Source organism: Lynx canadensis, chromosome B1, assembly GCF_007474595.2.
Source record: "Lynx canadensis isolate LIC74 chromosome B1, mLynCan4.pri.v2, whole genome shotgun sequence".
NCBI classification, from domain to species: domain Eukaryota; kingdom Metazoa; phylum Chordata; class Mammalia; order Carnivora; family Felidae; genus Lynx; species Lynx canadensis.
Window position 1 is genome coordinate 186,436,769 of NC_044306.2, and position 16,039 is coordinate 186,452,807.

The 16,039-nt window shown below is 38.3% G+C and overlaps 1 protein-coding gene across 1 annotated transcript in view; it reads left to right on the forward strand.

Moving 5' to 3' along the window:
* Window positions 1–16,039, forward strand: part of DHX15 (DEAH-box helicase 15) — a 63,310-nt gene that overhangs the window by 1,555 nt on the left and 45,716 nt on the right. Inside the window, exons 2-3 of the mRNA XM_030314109.2 lie at window positions 5,476–5,911; window positions 11,388–11,581. Of these exons, the coding sequence (XP_030169969.1) occupies window positions 5,476–5,911; window positions 11,388–11,581 (630 nt within the window). The remainder of the gene's footprint in view (window positions 1–5,475; window positions 5,912–11,387; window positions 11,582–16,039) is intronic.

The following is a 16,039-nucleotide window of genomic DNA, read 5'->3' on the forward strand; positions in this document are numbered from 1 at the left end:
TTCAATGTGGAAAGCAGAAGTATGTAACATTTTAATCTTGTGATTTTTTTAGTTTTACAGTGTTAGACATTCGTTTTCTCTATTTTTAGGCTATTTTCTTTTTAGGATCTCTCCTCCCCTGCTCCCAGCAAAACTTTAGCACATTTGGGTTATAGTGTTACAGACTCCTTAGAGCTGGAAGTGACTTTGAAGAGTATAATCAGCTCCACTCAAGGGATGAGAGATGGAGACTCCGTGAAGGTGGCTTGGGCTCTTAGTGTGTAGCTGGATCTGGAACCTTGATCTTTTCATTCTCACTCTTGGCCATTTTCTTTACAGCACAGACCATGGCTGTAGTTAAGTCAATGCAGCCTATTTTAATGACATTTGTAACGGGTTGTAAAGTAGGGAGCACTTGGTTCTTGGTTCCTGTGAAGTAAAAATAAATTGCATCATGGCTAAGATGCACCTGATGTCTCTCACACGAGTTCACGTTGGAACAAAATAAACTGGGATGCAGTGAATTCATTTATTCATATTTGTGTGTATGTGCACCATTTAAATGCTTTTCTTGAGATGAGTGGTTCCATGGTACATATAGAGCTGCTCCCTTTCTCTTGCAAAACAGATATGCTCTGTAAAAATGTGGACGTTTTCGGGTCTGCGATGGTGACCCTATGATTCTCTTGGATATCACATGACATCTACCTGTTGGTGAAGGAGAGTTCTTTGGAATAAAGCCCAAGTTCTGAGATATTCTGGAGAGAAGTTTCTGTACACATTTCTGTATCACTTCTCACAGAACTAATTTTCTTTAACAGTGGGTTACAATGTTTGATAGTGCTTGGGTCCCCCCCCCCCCCCCCCATTGGATAATTTTAAAAGTTAACTTGTGTTGATTGCTGTGCAGTCTTGAAGGGTTTTTTGGTTTTGGTCCTAATAGTTATTAGCAAGTGGTTTTATCTAAGGTAATAATAGGCTTGTCAGTCTTATGAACTCCACTGCTGAAAATGGCTGGCCCATTTCCCCAGAGAAGGAAGGTAATTTGGTGGAAGATTTCATTTAGATTCAAGTTCCCAAACTGTGTCTGGCATTATTTAGTCCTGCTGTATTTTATTTGGAAATCAAGTACGAAAGTTGAAGGTTTCTGTTACATAGTGACCTTATTACTGCTTTTTTCATCATCCCACGTTTTCTATAATAATATAAAATTATTACCAAAAAAGGCAGCTGAAGTATGGAGAAAACTTCATGAACATAGGGACATTATCCATTTTGATGTTTGTTTCAGAGATTACTTCCTTAAAAAAACATTTTTTTTTAACATTTATTTTGTGTGAGATGGCATGAGTGGAGGAGGGTCAGAGAGAGAGGGAGACAGAGAATCCCAAGCAGGCTCTGCACTGTCAGTGCAGAGCCGGATGCGGGGCGTGAACTCACGAATTGTGAGACGATGACCAGAGCCGAAGTCAAGAGTCCGATGCTTAACCGACTGAGCCACCCAGGCACCACAGAAATTACTTCCTAATTGTGGACAAGTGAAACAAATAAAACATGGGTAGAATACATAACTGTGCTCCCCAAAGGATTCTGGGTGCTTTGTATGTATAACCACATTTTCACTGCAGTCCTTTGATGAAAGTGAGGTTTTAAGTCACTTGCCCCAGGGAACCGAAGAAATGTCTGTGCTTAAAGATACAAAGGAAAGGCAGAAACTTCTCTGAAATCTTCATCCTCCTGTTTAACCCCTTGATGAGCATTGTATTTAGTCTTTGCATGGTTATTCACAAATACAAGTTGTAATATTTATTACCAGTGGGATGTTTCAATATTGGTTGTTTTTGTGTTTTGGTTTTTATTTACTAAGAAATGTGTCAAACAATAGACTAGATATACATTATCCTTTTCACTGGCTCTGTAATATTCTATTTGTAAAGGGGTATCATGACTTGTCTGCCCTGTTTCCTGTTTGTTGGTGTTTAGGTAGTTTCCCAGTTTTTATTATTTTACAAGTGAAAAGATTATTGATATGTATACATACATGTTTGTGCACTTCTATCCTTAGGAGAACTTCCAGAAGTGAGATTGCCAGATAAAAAAGCTTGCTTATTTCAAATATTCTGATTTTAATAATCCGTTGACATCTTATAAGCAGTTCTTGTTATTTCATGTGGGATTTTCACATGGTATTGTAAATTAAAAAAAAAACTTTAATGATAAGTATATTTATTGGGCATTTACTGTGTTCAGGCACAGTTTTAAGCACACTGCGTATATTAACTTATTTAATTTTTGCAATACTGCACAAGACATATGAGTAACCACATTTTACAAAGAAGTAACTGTGGTCATACTGTTAGCTTAAGTGCTGAGCCAGGGCAGTGGCTCAGACATTTAAGAAACAACTGCTTCACGACTGTGTCCTACTGTGTCTACCTGCCAGTACCGTGGCTGTGTGATCAATAAGCACTGTTTTTTACTCAGGTTTTTAAACATTACTCTTATCTCAATGAGTAAATCTTTGTGACAACAAAACTTCTGTATAATAAAAGTGCTTGTTTAAAAAGAGAAGACATGCATGTACTTGGTAGTCTACACATTATTTATGAAGCAGTGGGTTTGAGAGTCCTCCCTAGCTGACTTAATTTTTATCCTCCCTCTGCCATTGAAAGTAGGTAGTTTGAATCATAGGCAGCATTTCAAGATGATTGAATTTACCCTCTGCATCCTTCCTGTTGCTTTCTTTCTTTTTTAAATTACGTATAAACACACACACACACATATATATGTGTGTGTATATATATATATATGTATATATATATATATATTTAATTTAATTTGAGAGAGAGAGCACGGTAGGGGAGGAGCAGAGAGAAGGAGAGACAGAATCCCAAACAGGCTCTGTCTGCTCTGTCAGCACAGAGCCTGATGCGGGGCTTGAACTCACAAACCTTGAGATCAGGACCTGAGCTGATATCAAGAGTTGGACGCTTAACCGACTGAGCGGCCCAGGCGCCCTTCTTTTTAAAATTTTTTAATGTTTGTTTATTTTTGAGAGAGGGACTGAGCACGAGTGGGGGAGGGGCAGACAGAGAGGGGGGTGACACAGAATCTGAAGCAGGCTGCAGGCTGTGAGCTGTCAGCACAGAGCCCAATGCGGGGCTCGAACCCACGGAGTGCGAGATCACTACCTGAGCCCAAGTTGGCCACCCAACCGACAGCCATCCAGGTGTCCCACTTCCTGTTGCTTTCTTATTTTATTACTATTTTATTAATACTTCTCATTTTGCAGGTTAGTAAATTGAGGCTTATACCTTGCCAGTGGTGTCTTTACTTCCATTTCTTAGCAGTTAAATCTTGTGTCCTTAGAATGTATTTTATGCTTCCTGTGCTATGTTTATTTTTGGTAATGAAGTTTCTGATGAAATAGGCCCTCGAAAAACATTTTTGTATCGCTGTTAACAAGGTGATGTGATTTACTTTGTCAATCACTTTCCATCCCCCGTATTTTATAACTCTTGAAAGATTAGGTCCATATGTTAAGTGCCTGGTACTGTGCTAGGAGTATGGTGGAGTTCGTTAAACTTCTATTTTTGTCCTGTGTCTCTTGTTGGTCAGGTAATGGTCTTCTGTCGCACCCTGCCCCCCACCTCTAGAGTACTAGAAACATGAATCCTTTGCATTTAGACCAGATTGTTCTTTAAAGGTTCTTTTATGTTCTGTGGCCTTTTAAGATACCTGGTCTTTGAACCATTTATGGCTACGGTGCTTCTCATTTTGCTGGGCATATTACTGTGTCAAAGTTACAAACTTTCCCATTTACATTCGGGGCAATATGCTTATTTAATTAATGAGCACCTGAGACCAGAGGCAGAATGCGGAAAGCAAAGAAAGGATGGTTGATGGCATATTTCAAAGATAGGGTAGGGAGCTGAGTTCTGAGACTTAATTTTGTATGTTTACTAGGTTATCCTTGGGGTTCTTTTTCCCTTTGATTTTCTTTTTCTTTGTGCCAAATGGGATGAAAGGCTTCAATCCTAGCTTGTTACCTCCTGTGATTCTGGAGGTGAACACTGGGATGGGAGAAGGGAGAATCGCTTTTCATATATATGTTTTGTATGTATATGAAAAGTGTAAATGGGTATATGAAAGTATATATACATATGAAATGTGTGTATGTATGTTTGCACATAATAAAACTTTTCTGTCTATGTAAATTACTGTGCAATTCAATTATATTTTAGGGAGGACAACATAAAATATAATTGGTCTCCTTTCTGTAGTTGGGAAACCATCCTAACTCTTGCTGGGTCTAGCATTTTAGCTGTATACTACCAAGGGATTTCTCTTGTCCTGCTCATGTGCTAGAGAATGAATGGTCCTTCCTGCTTGGCTACTGATAATTGGGGTATGGGAAATTTGTATGTCTTTTGTGTCTTATGGATAAGGGATAGTGATGTGTAAGTGGCTTGTCTTCTAGCTCTGTGTTGCTTCACTATTTCAAGTCTGGATCCAAACACCTTGTGGCCCGTTTGCTATAGGATTTGTTCTGAAGTAAACAGGATTAGTAGAATAAAGAAGCAGAGATTATTTAAAAAGTATTGTATTAGGAATCATGTCTAGTAAATAGAAGTAGATACTAGAATTGAGTACTTAAAATTGACGTAGGTTTAATACAGTGGCCATCTGCAGAATTTTAACTTTTAAAAAAAATTTACTGTTGTTCATTGGAGCTTGTTTTTATTGGCTATATTTCACTTGATGGGTGACAAAAATATACATAGGCTTACAAAGTAATTTCAGTGTTTTGCAGTTGTTATAAAGGAGATCGTGTAGGAGTAAACAATGAAAACAAAATAATGAAAGTATTGATTTTAGTATTTCTTATAGAGCAAATATATGCTTATTAAACAATGTTGAGAACGTGCTGGAAAGTGTAACTTGGAAACAAACTCACCTACAGTCCTTTAATTTATATCCTGTTACATGAAAAGGAATAGTCTTTGAGTACAGAAATAGTTTTGAATTTTGAACATACTAGTCAATGAAGAAAATACCATTTCATGTAACATGAAGGAGAATCTGGGGAAGATTGTGGTATCACCCTCTTTTTGCTTTATTTACCTCTACCTTTTCCCCACCTTGCCCTCAGTTTTTAACTTCTGCTGTCCTGTTTAAGAAGGGATTTTACCTTACTCGAGTCTGAGTTCTTGTGTTATCTCAGCTGGTGACTAAAGGTTGTAGAAAGAGGCCGTCCCTTAACAAAATTTGAGGCCTCAGCATGGAGGGAAAGATGTTTATGGGTGAGGCATGGAGAATTCTTGATTATAAGGACTTTTTATTATCATTATTTCTGATACTTAAGTAATTCATTGAATTTTTTACATTGGTTTTATACATTTGGTTGTTGGACATTTACTTTCTTTGTGACTGTAACATTGCCAAAAACATTTTGCGTAAAATTTCAGAATCTGAATTCTAAATTTTTGTTTTTAGGAAGGATCGAGATCGTGACCGGGATCGTGAAGATCGGTCTAAAGATCGAGACCGAGAACGTGATAGAGGAGATAGAGAGCGGGAGAGGGAAAAAGAAAAGGAGAAGGAATTGCGAGCTTCGACTAATGCTATGCTTATCAGTGCTGGATTACCACCTTTAAAAGCTTCCCATTCAGCTCACTCAACCCACTCTGCTCATTCAACACATTCGACACATTCTGCTCATTCAACACACACCGGACATGCAGGACACACATCACTTCCACAGTGCATTAATCCATTTACCAACTTACCCCATACTCCTCGATACTATGATATTTTAAAGAAACGGCTTCAGCTCCCTGTTTGGGAATACAAGGATAGGTTTACAGATATTCTGGTTAGGCATCAGTCCTTTGTACTGGTTGGTGAGACTGGGTCTGGTAAAACAACACAGGTGAGTTATCGTATACCATGGTATATACTGTATTGATGTTTACCTTTACTAAATGTTGCTTATTTGATTCTGGTCGTCCTTCCCATTGTCTGTCTGGTAGAACATCCTGAAGAATAATAGCTGCTTTGATGGTTAGCACTTTTCAGTGACAGAGAGTGGGAATCCGGTAGGGAACGCCTGTTTTCCTGAGTCTAGAGGGAAATAGCAGTGCTGTTTTGTTAATATTAAGTATGGCAGAATGATGCTTTCCCACCACTTTGATTCTGGGGTAGTGCAAATTTGGAGGTACAAGTTTTGTCCATTGCTTGAGTGTAGAGATTTGAACCATTGGGGCGGTTTTGTTTTTGCTATTCTCGTTTGTTTCTTTGTTTTGTTTTGTAATTGTTTTGAACCATGTGAGGATTATCTATGCTTAAAAAAAAATGGAATGGCTAAATTAAAGTCTGTTTCCCCGTGCATGACTTCCATCCATCTAGTTACATCCTCCCCCCCGTGTACATAGAAGTGAACGCTAGTATCTTGTTAGTAATATGCCTAGGATATTTTTCAAAAATGGATGAGCCATTGTTTACTGGACCCACCTTATAGACCCCTATGCTGCTTCTAATGGTTTTCATGAGCAAGTAGATCCATATCCAATAGAGTATACTACTGAATGTGAAATTTTATAAATCTGATAGGTAAAAAATGGCATTTCAGTGTAATTTTTAAAAATAATTTAAAGTTTATTTTGAGAGACTGAGAGATGGTGAGCAGGGGAGGGGCAGAGAAAGAGAGAGAGAGAGAGAGAGAGAGAGAGAGAGAGGGAGAGAGAATCCCAAACAGGCTCTGCAGGGTCAGTGCAGAGCCTGATAACGGGGCTTAAACTCATGAAACTGTGAGATCATGATCTGAGCTGAAATCAAGACTTGGATGCATAACCCACTGAGCCACCCAGGCACCCCTGGGTGTAATTTTTCATTTGCATTTTCTTGCTGTGAGTGAAGTGTTAATCATATTTTCATATGCTTGACTTAAAAGTTTTTAAGATACTACAAAAGTAGTAGTCCCTGGCCATTGTAGAAAATGTGGAAAATCCAGGGAGTACTGAAATGAATTTAATAAATTCATAAATTATTATGGTGTGTTTCCTGGTGGCTTGTTTTCCATGTTTATATACCTGTGATACATGTATAGAATTGAGCATACTGCATATGCGATTACCATTTATTTTTATTTTATTTCTATTTTTTTTAAGTTTACTTATTTTGAGAGAGACAGTGCGAGTGGGGAGGGGCAGAGAGAGAGAGAGAGAGGGAGAGGGAGAATCCCAAGCAGGCTCCACGCTGCTAGCACAGAGCCCAATGCAGGACTCGAACCCATGAAACTGAGAGATCGTGACCTGAGCTGAAATCAAGGGTCTGGATGCTTAACTGACAAAGCCACCCAGGTGCACCTCCCCACCTCCCGCCCCATTTTTTTATTTTATTTTTTTAAAGTTATATATGCTACAAACCTATCAATTTGGGTATATCATGGAGACATTTTGAAGGCTACAGTGGCAACCAGAATAGGAAGCTTTTAAAGACTGAGCCTTTAAGGGGCACCTGGGTGGCTCAGTTGGTTGGGGATCTGACTTCAGCTCAGGTCATGATCTCACAGCTTGTGGGTTCGAGCCCCATGTCGGGCTCTGCGCTGACAGCTCAGAGCCCAGAGCCTGCTTCGGATTCTGTGTCTCCCGCTCTCTCTGGCCTTCCCTGTTCATGCTCTCTGTGTCTCAAAAATAAGTAAACATTTAAAAAAAAAAAAAGTTACATACGCTACAAACCTATTGATTTGGGTATATCACGGAAACATTTTGAAGGCTACAATGGCAACTGGAATAGGAAGCTTTTAAAGACTGAGCCTTTAAAATGATTTTTCTTAATAAGTGAAAGAAAACTTCTTGTGTTGATATTAGGAATTGAAACTGATTTCAGTTTCACTATTACCTTGTGAAAATTTGAATAATGTGTGAAAAGATATAATAACTCTAAACTTCTTAGTATAGTATTTTGAAGAATTACTTCAACTGGTTTATCTAGTTTGCATAGTGTTAATTTATCTGTTTAGTTAACAGTTGGATAAAGCTAGGCACTGTGTCCTATGTATGTATTACCTCACTTAAGTGTTTCAACAACCCTACAAGGAAGTTAATCATCATTTTACAGATGAGCAAAATGAGCCTTAGACTCATAACAATCTTAGAGATATAGTGGGTTGCCCTAGGTTACGTAATAGATATTTAGGTGGGCTCAGTATTTAAAACTATTCCTTTGTTATAGCCAAAGTTATATTTATTTCATTCTGCTATTCTGTGGTCTTACGTGGTTAACCTTAATTCAGAGATGAGTTTATTTAGGAGCAATTAATGTAGAAGAACATCAGTTCGAAACAAAAGGTTTGTGATTATTTGGATTAATATTTATGGGTTTTTTTTGTTTTTGTGTACTTACAATGGCAGGGCATTTGGGGGATTCAAAGGGAAGCTGAAAGCTTGAATAATGAGTTGCATCCAAATGCTTTTTTCACATAATCCTGTTAAAAACTTTGACTCGAAACCACTAAGAGTAGTCAGCCATTTTTGGTTATCTTTTTGTGCCTGTCAGAAAATGAAATCCTCAAAGCAAAATCTAAACTATCGACTCTTTTGACTAAGACTCCTAATAAAGTCACTTTGCATTGCAACTTGCTATGTTCCTACTATATCCATATATAAGAGACTAAAGCTAGTTCTTTCAGTCCACGGGACCGCATGAACAAGGGCACAAGTTCAGAGAGGAGGAAGCTTTGTGTACCCTGGCCAGCACATAGGGTGTTTGTGAAGAGGCAGGTGAGATGAACAGCGGGCTGAGAGCCTTAATGTATCATACTGTAGATGGGGGAGCCATCAGAGCATTTCACTGGAGGAGAATGATAAGAATTTTTACAACAATGTTCTGTCTTTGAGAATGTTGATGACAGGCTCTGTAGGAGGTAATCACAAAAATTTGACTGGATAAGGTGGTAGAATGGAGAATGACAGGTGGATTGGAGTTAGGATGTTAATACTGCTGAGGGGACATGGGAGGAATTAATAAGTATTTGGAGGAAGGGGAGAAATGGTTTTGGTTTTGAACTTCTTGAATTTGTGATATCAATGGACTGCTTCTCAGGTGGAAATGACCACAAGGTTAGGTATGGGAACTGTCATTAGGATTGTTATTTGCTGTATTCTAGGTAATGTTAGAAGTCCGAGGGGAATGAGACCAATCAGGATAATGTGTAAAATAAGACTAGAGGGTTGAGGATCGGTTTTTAGGAAGGTAGCCTCAAATGGAAGGGCAGAAGCTGAAAAGAAGGGTTGGAGCCAGTTTGAAGCCTGGTTTGAAGAAGCCTGTACCCTGCATATCTCCGTTCCTGCTTCCCTTCTTAATGCTGTTCTTAGAACTATGAATAGATGGCATTGACTGCGCCGTTTTCCAAATACTGTCTGGGAACCCTTGAAGGTCCTTGAAACTCTTTCTAAGGTCCTGGGAATTTCTGAGTTTACTTCCAGTGAAACACAAATAATGGCAACACATCCAGAATTGAAGCCCATTAGAGAATAAAACTCTTCTAGTAAGCCAGACATTAGACATCTGCAAAAATGCAGGAACAATGTACTCTTGCTAATTTTTTCTTTTTTCTTTGGAAGATGTAATTATTTTTCATAGAGAATGTTTGTGTTAGTATAGAGTGGGCTTTTATTGTTAGGAATTAATAGTCTAACAATTTTTCAGTTTTAATTTCCTAATATAGTAAATCTATTAGTTTGGTATCCTTGGTTATTTTAAGAGTATAAAGAGGTTCTGAGATCAGAAGTTCAGAAATTGCTATATTAGTCAAAACTTCATATTTTGTTTTTAAAGTGGGAGTAAGTTATCCATTTCACTGGAGTAAATTTAAAAATCTTTTGAACGTTCTTGCCTTCAGAATTCAGAATTAGTTTTAAATAGCTTTAACTGAATGGCAAATGTTCCTTTGAATTTCATTTTGTTTGGTCTTATAAAGTACATGTTTTTGCCTATGTAAGAAGCTTGATGAAATGAGATAAATCTATAAAACTTTGCTAGAAAGCCACTTAAACTTTGGTTTGTGGGTTTACAGACGTAGAGAGGGAGACCCTTCTGTTTTAGGGTAATATTTATTTCTGTTCATTTCAAATCCTTTAAAGATACATATTGTTAAAAAATTCTTAGAGAGGTTGCAAAGTCACCCTTCCCCTGTCAGATATTTGTCGGTGAAAACGGTTATCCCCAAATTGCAGAAGTAACGTAACTAAAATACAGTAATGGTACAGCAACCTATATACAGGTGTCCTTGTACAGATCCTGTACCAAAAAAACCCGCACGTGGGTTTTCTCTAGTATCAGAGTTTGTTAGGCTTTTGGATGTTTTTATGGACACCCATCATGAACTTAACAGCAGTAGATTCCCATTTCTCGTAGTGATCACTTAGATTTTTTCCATGGTTTTTACGCAGGTAAGTGAATGAAGAGCCATGAAATTCGAGGTTGTATTAGGTTCTATTGATAATGGAACAAGGAGGAAATGCACTGTCACCATGGCAGCCATCCAGCTTGCGCTTGGTGTTTTTGGTGATTTTTCTGGCTTCTCCAGGTGCTGTTGAATTTGAGATTGACAATTACTGTAATTGACTTTTAAGATGGCACCTAAGGTGTTGGTATTGTGCCTCCTCTCCCGCAGGCAGAAGGATAGGAGTTAGATTCTGCTGGCTTACAAACCAAATTTGAATGGACTTACAAGGCACATAGCTCTATAACTACAAGAGGATGTGATTTCTACTTTTACCTGCATTTTGTAATTCATTAAGAATTTAATAGTTTCTTAGAATAATTTAGGAAACTCACATTTGTTACAAAGTAGAATTTTTCTGTATTTTTTTATTAAAATTTTTTTAATGTTATTTATTTTTGAGAGAGAGACAGAATGCAAGCAGGGGAGGGGCAGAGAGAGAGAGGGAGACACAGAATCCAAAGTAGGCTCTAGGCTACAGAGCCCGATGTGGGGCTTGAACTCACGAACCGTGAGATCACGACCTGAGCTGAAGTCACACTCAACTGACTGAGCCACCCAGGCGCCCCTAAAGTAGAATGTTTCATAGGTTGAGTTTCTTTCCAGTGTATAGAGAAATGCTTAATGATGGAACAGTTGATGTTAGAGAGCGTACTCCGCACAGCCTCGGGGGACCTAGCCCGTTCAGGAGTACGGTTATGTCATATCAGTGTTATGTAGGACTCCTCCTTGGCCTAGAGAGGTCACAGAGCTCATGCTGTAAGTTTGAGTCTTAATAATTTGTGGTGTGCCTGACTGAATTTTGTTTTACGTGATCGGAATGCAATAAAATACGACATGTTAAGTATACCTAATATGCAGGCAGAGTAGAATTTAATTTAAATGTGAAATTATTTGATAGATTCCACAGTGGTGTGTGGAGTACATGCGATCATTACCAGGACCCAAGAGAGGAGTTGCCTGTACCCAACCCAGGAGAGTGGCTGCAATGAGTGTGGCTCAGAGAGTTGCTGATGAAATGGATGTGATGTTGGGCCAGGAAGTTGGTTACTCCATTCGATTTGAAGACTGCAGTAGTGCAAAAACCATTCTTAAGTAAGTACTATCTTTAAAAATGGCTACTTTGTTTCTCTCCTTTCAGTTTTCTGCCACTAGACAGGGGACTTGCTAGTGGAGTCTCAAGTCATCCAAGTTTAGACTAGTGCAGAGTAGACCTTCCTAGACTTACTAGGTGACTTTTTGATATGGATTCTCTTTCTTGCTGGTAATATATATCGCTCAGTAGACAATGAATTTCAAAGGTCAGATTTTAGTTATTTTGTGCTGTATCGTAGGTGAAATGTTCTATCACTTAAATGATAGAAAAGTTAAGTGATGCATCTTAGTAAAGGATAGTTACTTTAGAAAGAAAGATGTGTGGGATGAGATAGAAATTATTTGGGGAAAAGGGCTTTTAATGTTAATTATACAGCTATTACCATACATATATTATGAGCTAAAGAGAGGAATCTTTTGTAATATACTCTGGGAGTCTCCTCAAATTCCTTTTCCTTTATAGCTGTGGTGCATTATTGACTACCATATGGAGCTTTTTTCTAAAATTTTCTTTAACTCCTAATTTTTTTTTCGTCTTACACTTGTACTCTGCATAAGTCGTAATACATGTTGCCTGATGGTAATTCTTTTGAAAATCTTCCCCTTTTGTTGCTTCTGTTTTTTCCGTGTGTATGTGACATTTAAATCATTTTTTAAAAGTGATTTGTCACAATGTAATCTCTTCCCTGAGGTTTTTAAAAGACATTTTTGGAACAGAATGTTACATGGGCAGTGAAATGAGTCATTGATGGCAGAAATATATGCGGTGTTGTAGGGTAAATTATGTATTATGGAAATTGTCAAATGTATGCAGAAGTTACAGTAGTATAACGAACTCCCATGTATTCGGCATCTTCAGCTGTGACAGTCTTGTTTTATCCAGATCCCAACCTTTTCCCTGTCCCATATAATTTGGAACGAATCTTAGACGTTATATATTTTCATCTCTAAATATTGCAGTGTATATAGCTCAAAGATAAAGTTTCTTAAAATACAGCTATGATATTCACAACTTAAAATTTTTCCCTAATCAAAACATCCAATCACTCTTTAAGTTTCATGTCAATTTTTTCTAGCTTCTTTGATAATATTTTATTGGAACTCCAGGTTAAAGAATTCAATATTGTTTTTTTTAATGTTTATTTATTTTGAGAGAGTAAGCGAGCAGGGGAGGGGCAGAGAGAGGGAGAGAATCCCAAGCACAGAGGGCTCTAACTCACCCTGTGAGTTCATGAGATCATGACCTGAGTTGAAATCAAGAGTTGGATGCTTAGCCCATTGAGCCTCCTAAGTGCCCCTCAGTATTGTTTTGTTTTTTTAATTTTTTTTAATGTTTATTTATTTTGAGAGCGCGCGCGCACGCGCACACACACACACACACACACACACACGAGCGGGGGAGGGGCAGAGGGAGAGGGAGACGCAGAATCCAAAGCAGGCTCCAGGCTCTGAACTGTCAGCACAGAGCCTGATGTGGGGCTTGAACCCATGAACTGAAGATCATGACCTGAGCTGAAGTCGGACGCTCAGCTTTCTGAGCCACCCAGGCGCCCCTCAATATTGTTTTTAATATAGTAGCTGGACAAGTATTTACTTAAGTTAGTTTGCCTTTTGACTTTAAGGCATTGTTTTGGTTTGTATCTTAAACTTCATTGGATATTGTTTACTTGTAATTATATAATTGATGAAAGAACTACATAAAATCATAAGATTTTATACTAATTTAAAACGTAGATAATGTCAAGGACTGGAGGAAAATAAAGGTAGATTCTACCCATTTTTAGAAGAAATAATATAATTATTTTGACATTCACTGTATTGAATGTTCTTCTTTGGTAAGCTACAGTTGAGCAAGGAAAATGGAATTTGGAAACGGGGCAAGAAGAAAGTTATATGCAACACTGGGTCAGAGAGAGAGAGAGAGAGAGAGAGAGAGAGTGTGTGTGTGTGTGTGTGTGTGTGTGTGAGAGAGAGAGAGAGAGAGAGGAAGTGTCAGGCTTTCAAAAGATGTATGCTTATGGTTCACTTAATGGGGAATGACAAGTAATGTAAATTGATTTGATAGATCAAAATGAATGTATTTTTGGCATTGTGATGTTTTCTTATGGAATGGTTCTCAGAGGCTATTACTAAACTTAAAAAAAAAAAAAAAAAACCCAAAACTTAATTTTGGACAGGGTAAGTTTACTGAGATTTCTTCTAGAACTTGAAGAGCTAGAAACTAACCCAAGATTGTCTATAAGTGATAGTAAATCCCATTTAATAGTAAGGAGTTAGTGATAGTTTTGATGATAGGAATGCTTCATCATAAATCTCTAGATCTATTTTGTATAGTCATCTATCAACTCATTTCTCGAATACCCCAGATCCCAGATGTTAAAAACAGCTAGAACCTTCTTCTTTTTTTTTTTTTTTAAATGTTGACTTATTACTTTTGAGAAAGACCGAGAGAGTGTGAGCCAGGGAAGGGGCAGAGTGAGAGTGGGAGAAAGAGAATCCCAAGCAGGCTTGATCCCATTAACTGTGAGATCGTGAGTTGAGCCGGAACCAAGAGTTGGATGCTTAACCTACTAGGCCACCAGGTGCCCCGAAAATAGCTAGCACCTTAACTTAAGGAAGATCAGTTATAGGTAATTGGGCAGGAAGAGTGAATACCTCAGGCAGCTCTCAGTGTCCTCTGTTAGCTTTTCTTTTTAAATTTTTTTTTCAATGTTTATTTTTGGGACAGAGAGAGACAGAGCATGAACGGGGGAGGGGCAGAGAGAGAGGGAGACACAGAATCGGAAACCGGCTCCAGGCTCTGAGCCATCAGCCCAGAGCCTGACGCGGGGCTCGAACTCCCGGACCGCGAGATCGTGACCTGGCTGAAGTCGGACGCCCAACCGACTGCGCCACCCAGGCGCCCCTCTGTTAGCTTTTCTCATACACAGATGAACTTTGAGCCACATAGGGAGTAGGAGCAGCAGCCCCCCAAGTCAAATCTGTATATAACTTTTTTTTAATGTTTATTTTATTTCGAGAGAGAGAAAGTATGAGTGGGGGAGGGGCAGAGAGAGAGGAAGAGAGGATCCTAAGCAGGCTCCACGCTGTTAGCACAGAGCCCGACTTGAGGCTCGATCCCACCCCTGTGAAATCATGACCTGAGCCAAAATCAAGAGTCAGACCCTCACCTGACTGAGCCAGCCAGGCACCCCTGCATATAACTGCATAACTTGTGACTTCCCCCAAACTTAACTTACCAGTAGCCTACTATTGGCTTCATCAGTAACCGTCAACACATATTTTGTATGTTACGTGTGTACTATCTACTGTATTCTTACAACAAAGTAAGCGAGGGAAAAATAAGCGAAAATACATTTACAGTACTGTACTGCATCTGTTGAAAAAAATCTGTGTTTAAATGGACTTCTGCAGTTCAAACATGTGTTGCTCAGGGGTCAACTGTGGATATAAATGCCTGTATGTCCATTATTTAGCCAGGAAGAAAAAAACTTCTAATTTTGACCATAGAAGGATGGTTAAAGAGGACTAACTACTGAAAAATCTACCTGGGGGACTCAGACTGCAACCATACTCTTCCTGATTTCATTGTTGAAACTAAACAAATAACTTTTTTGCTAATTAAATAATTTTAAGAGTACTTAAATTAGTGTATATTTAAGTCATCTCTAGGCACATTAAGGGTTTAAAAGTACTTTTTCCGGTGTTTCAGACATAGATACTTAAATTCTGGATTCTAGGTCTAATCCTGTGCTATTTTCAGAAGATTGAATCTAGTGTAAATTCGTATACTCTGTTAGACTAGCCTTAAAAAGCTGTCCTGTCCCAGTAGACAGATTAGTTTTGAAGCCGCCACAGCTAAATGGTTTTTATATTTTGTTTGTTGTGATTTTTGCCTGCTCCCGTCTCTTTTCTGAATTATTCCTTTTGCAATATGTTTATGTTCCATTTACCATTTTGGGATGGAAATTACGAAAAAAAACCTAGTGAGATAGCTAAAGAACAGCACCAGTCAGTGGACGATGTTGCCAGGTTTGTGACTCGTCAGTGAAAATTATTTTAATTCACAAAAATTGTGAGGAAGAAGAGGTGATATACTTCTGCAGTGGATTTTAAGAAGCACCTTGGAGTTGTGATAAATTGTAAGAAATAGGTTATTTTATTTTGAGAGAGCAGATTTTTTTAGGGAATAAAACAAGTTGATAGTCTTGAGCCTTCAGGCAAACATATTTGCAGTTGGTAATTTGGTAGCTAATTTAGTTATTTCCTTTTTGTTTTCTCCCCCAAAGCTGCAAAATTTTGAGATATTTTGCTATTGAGAGAACCTAGTCATTTATGTAAGTCAGTTAATTGAGTGCCTTCTGTGTGTTGGACAGTGCTAGATGGATAGTGCGAGATGTGCTAAAATGTAGATCTGGTTCTTGTCCCCATAAAGTAAATACTACAAATGGTGATTAG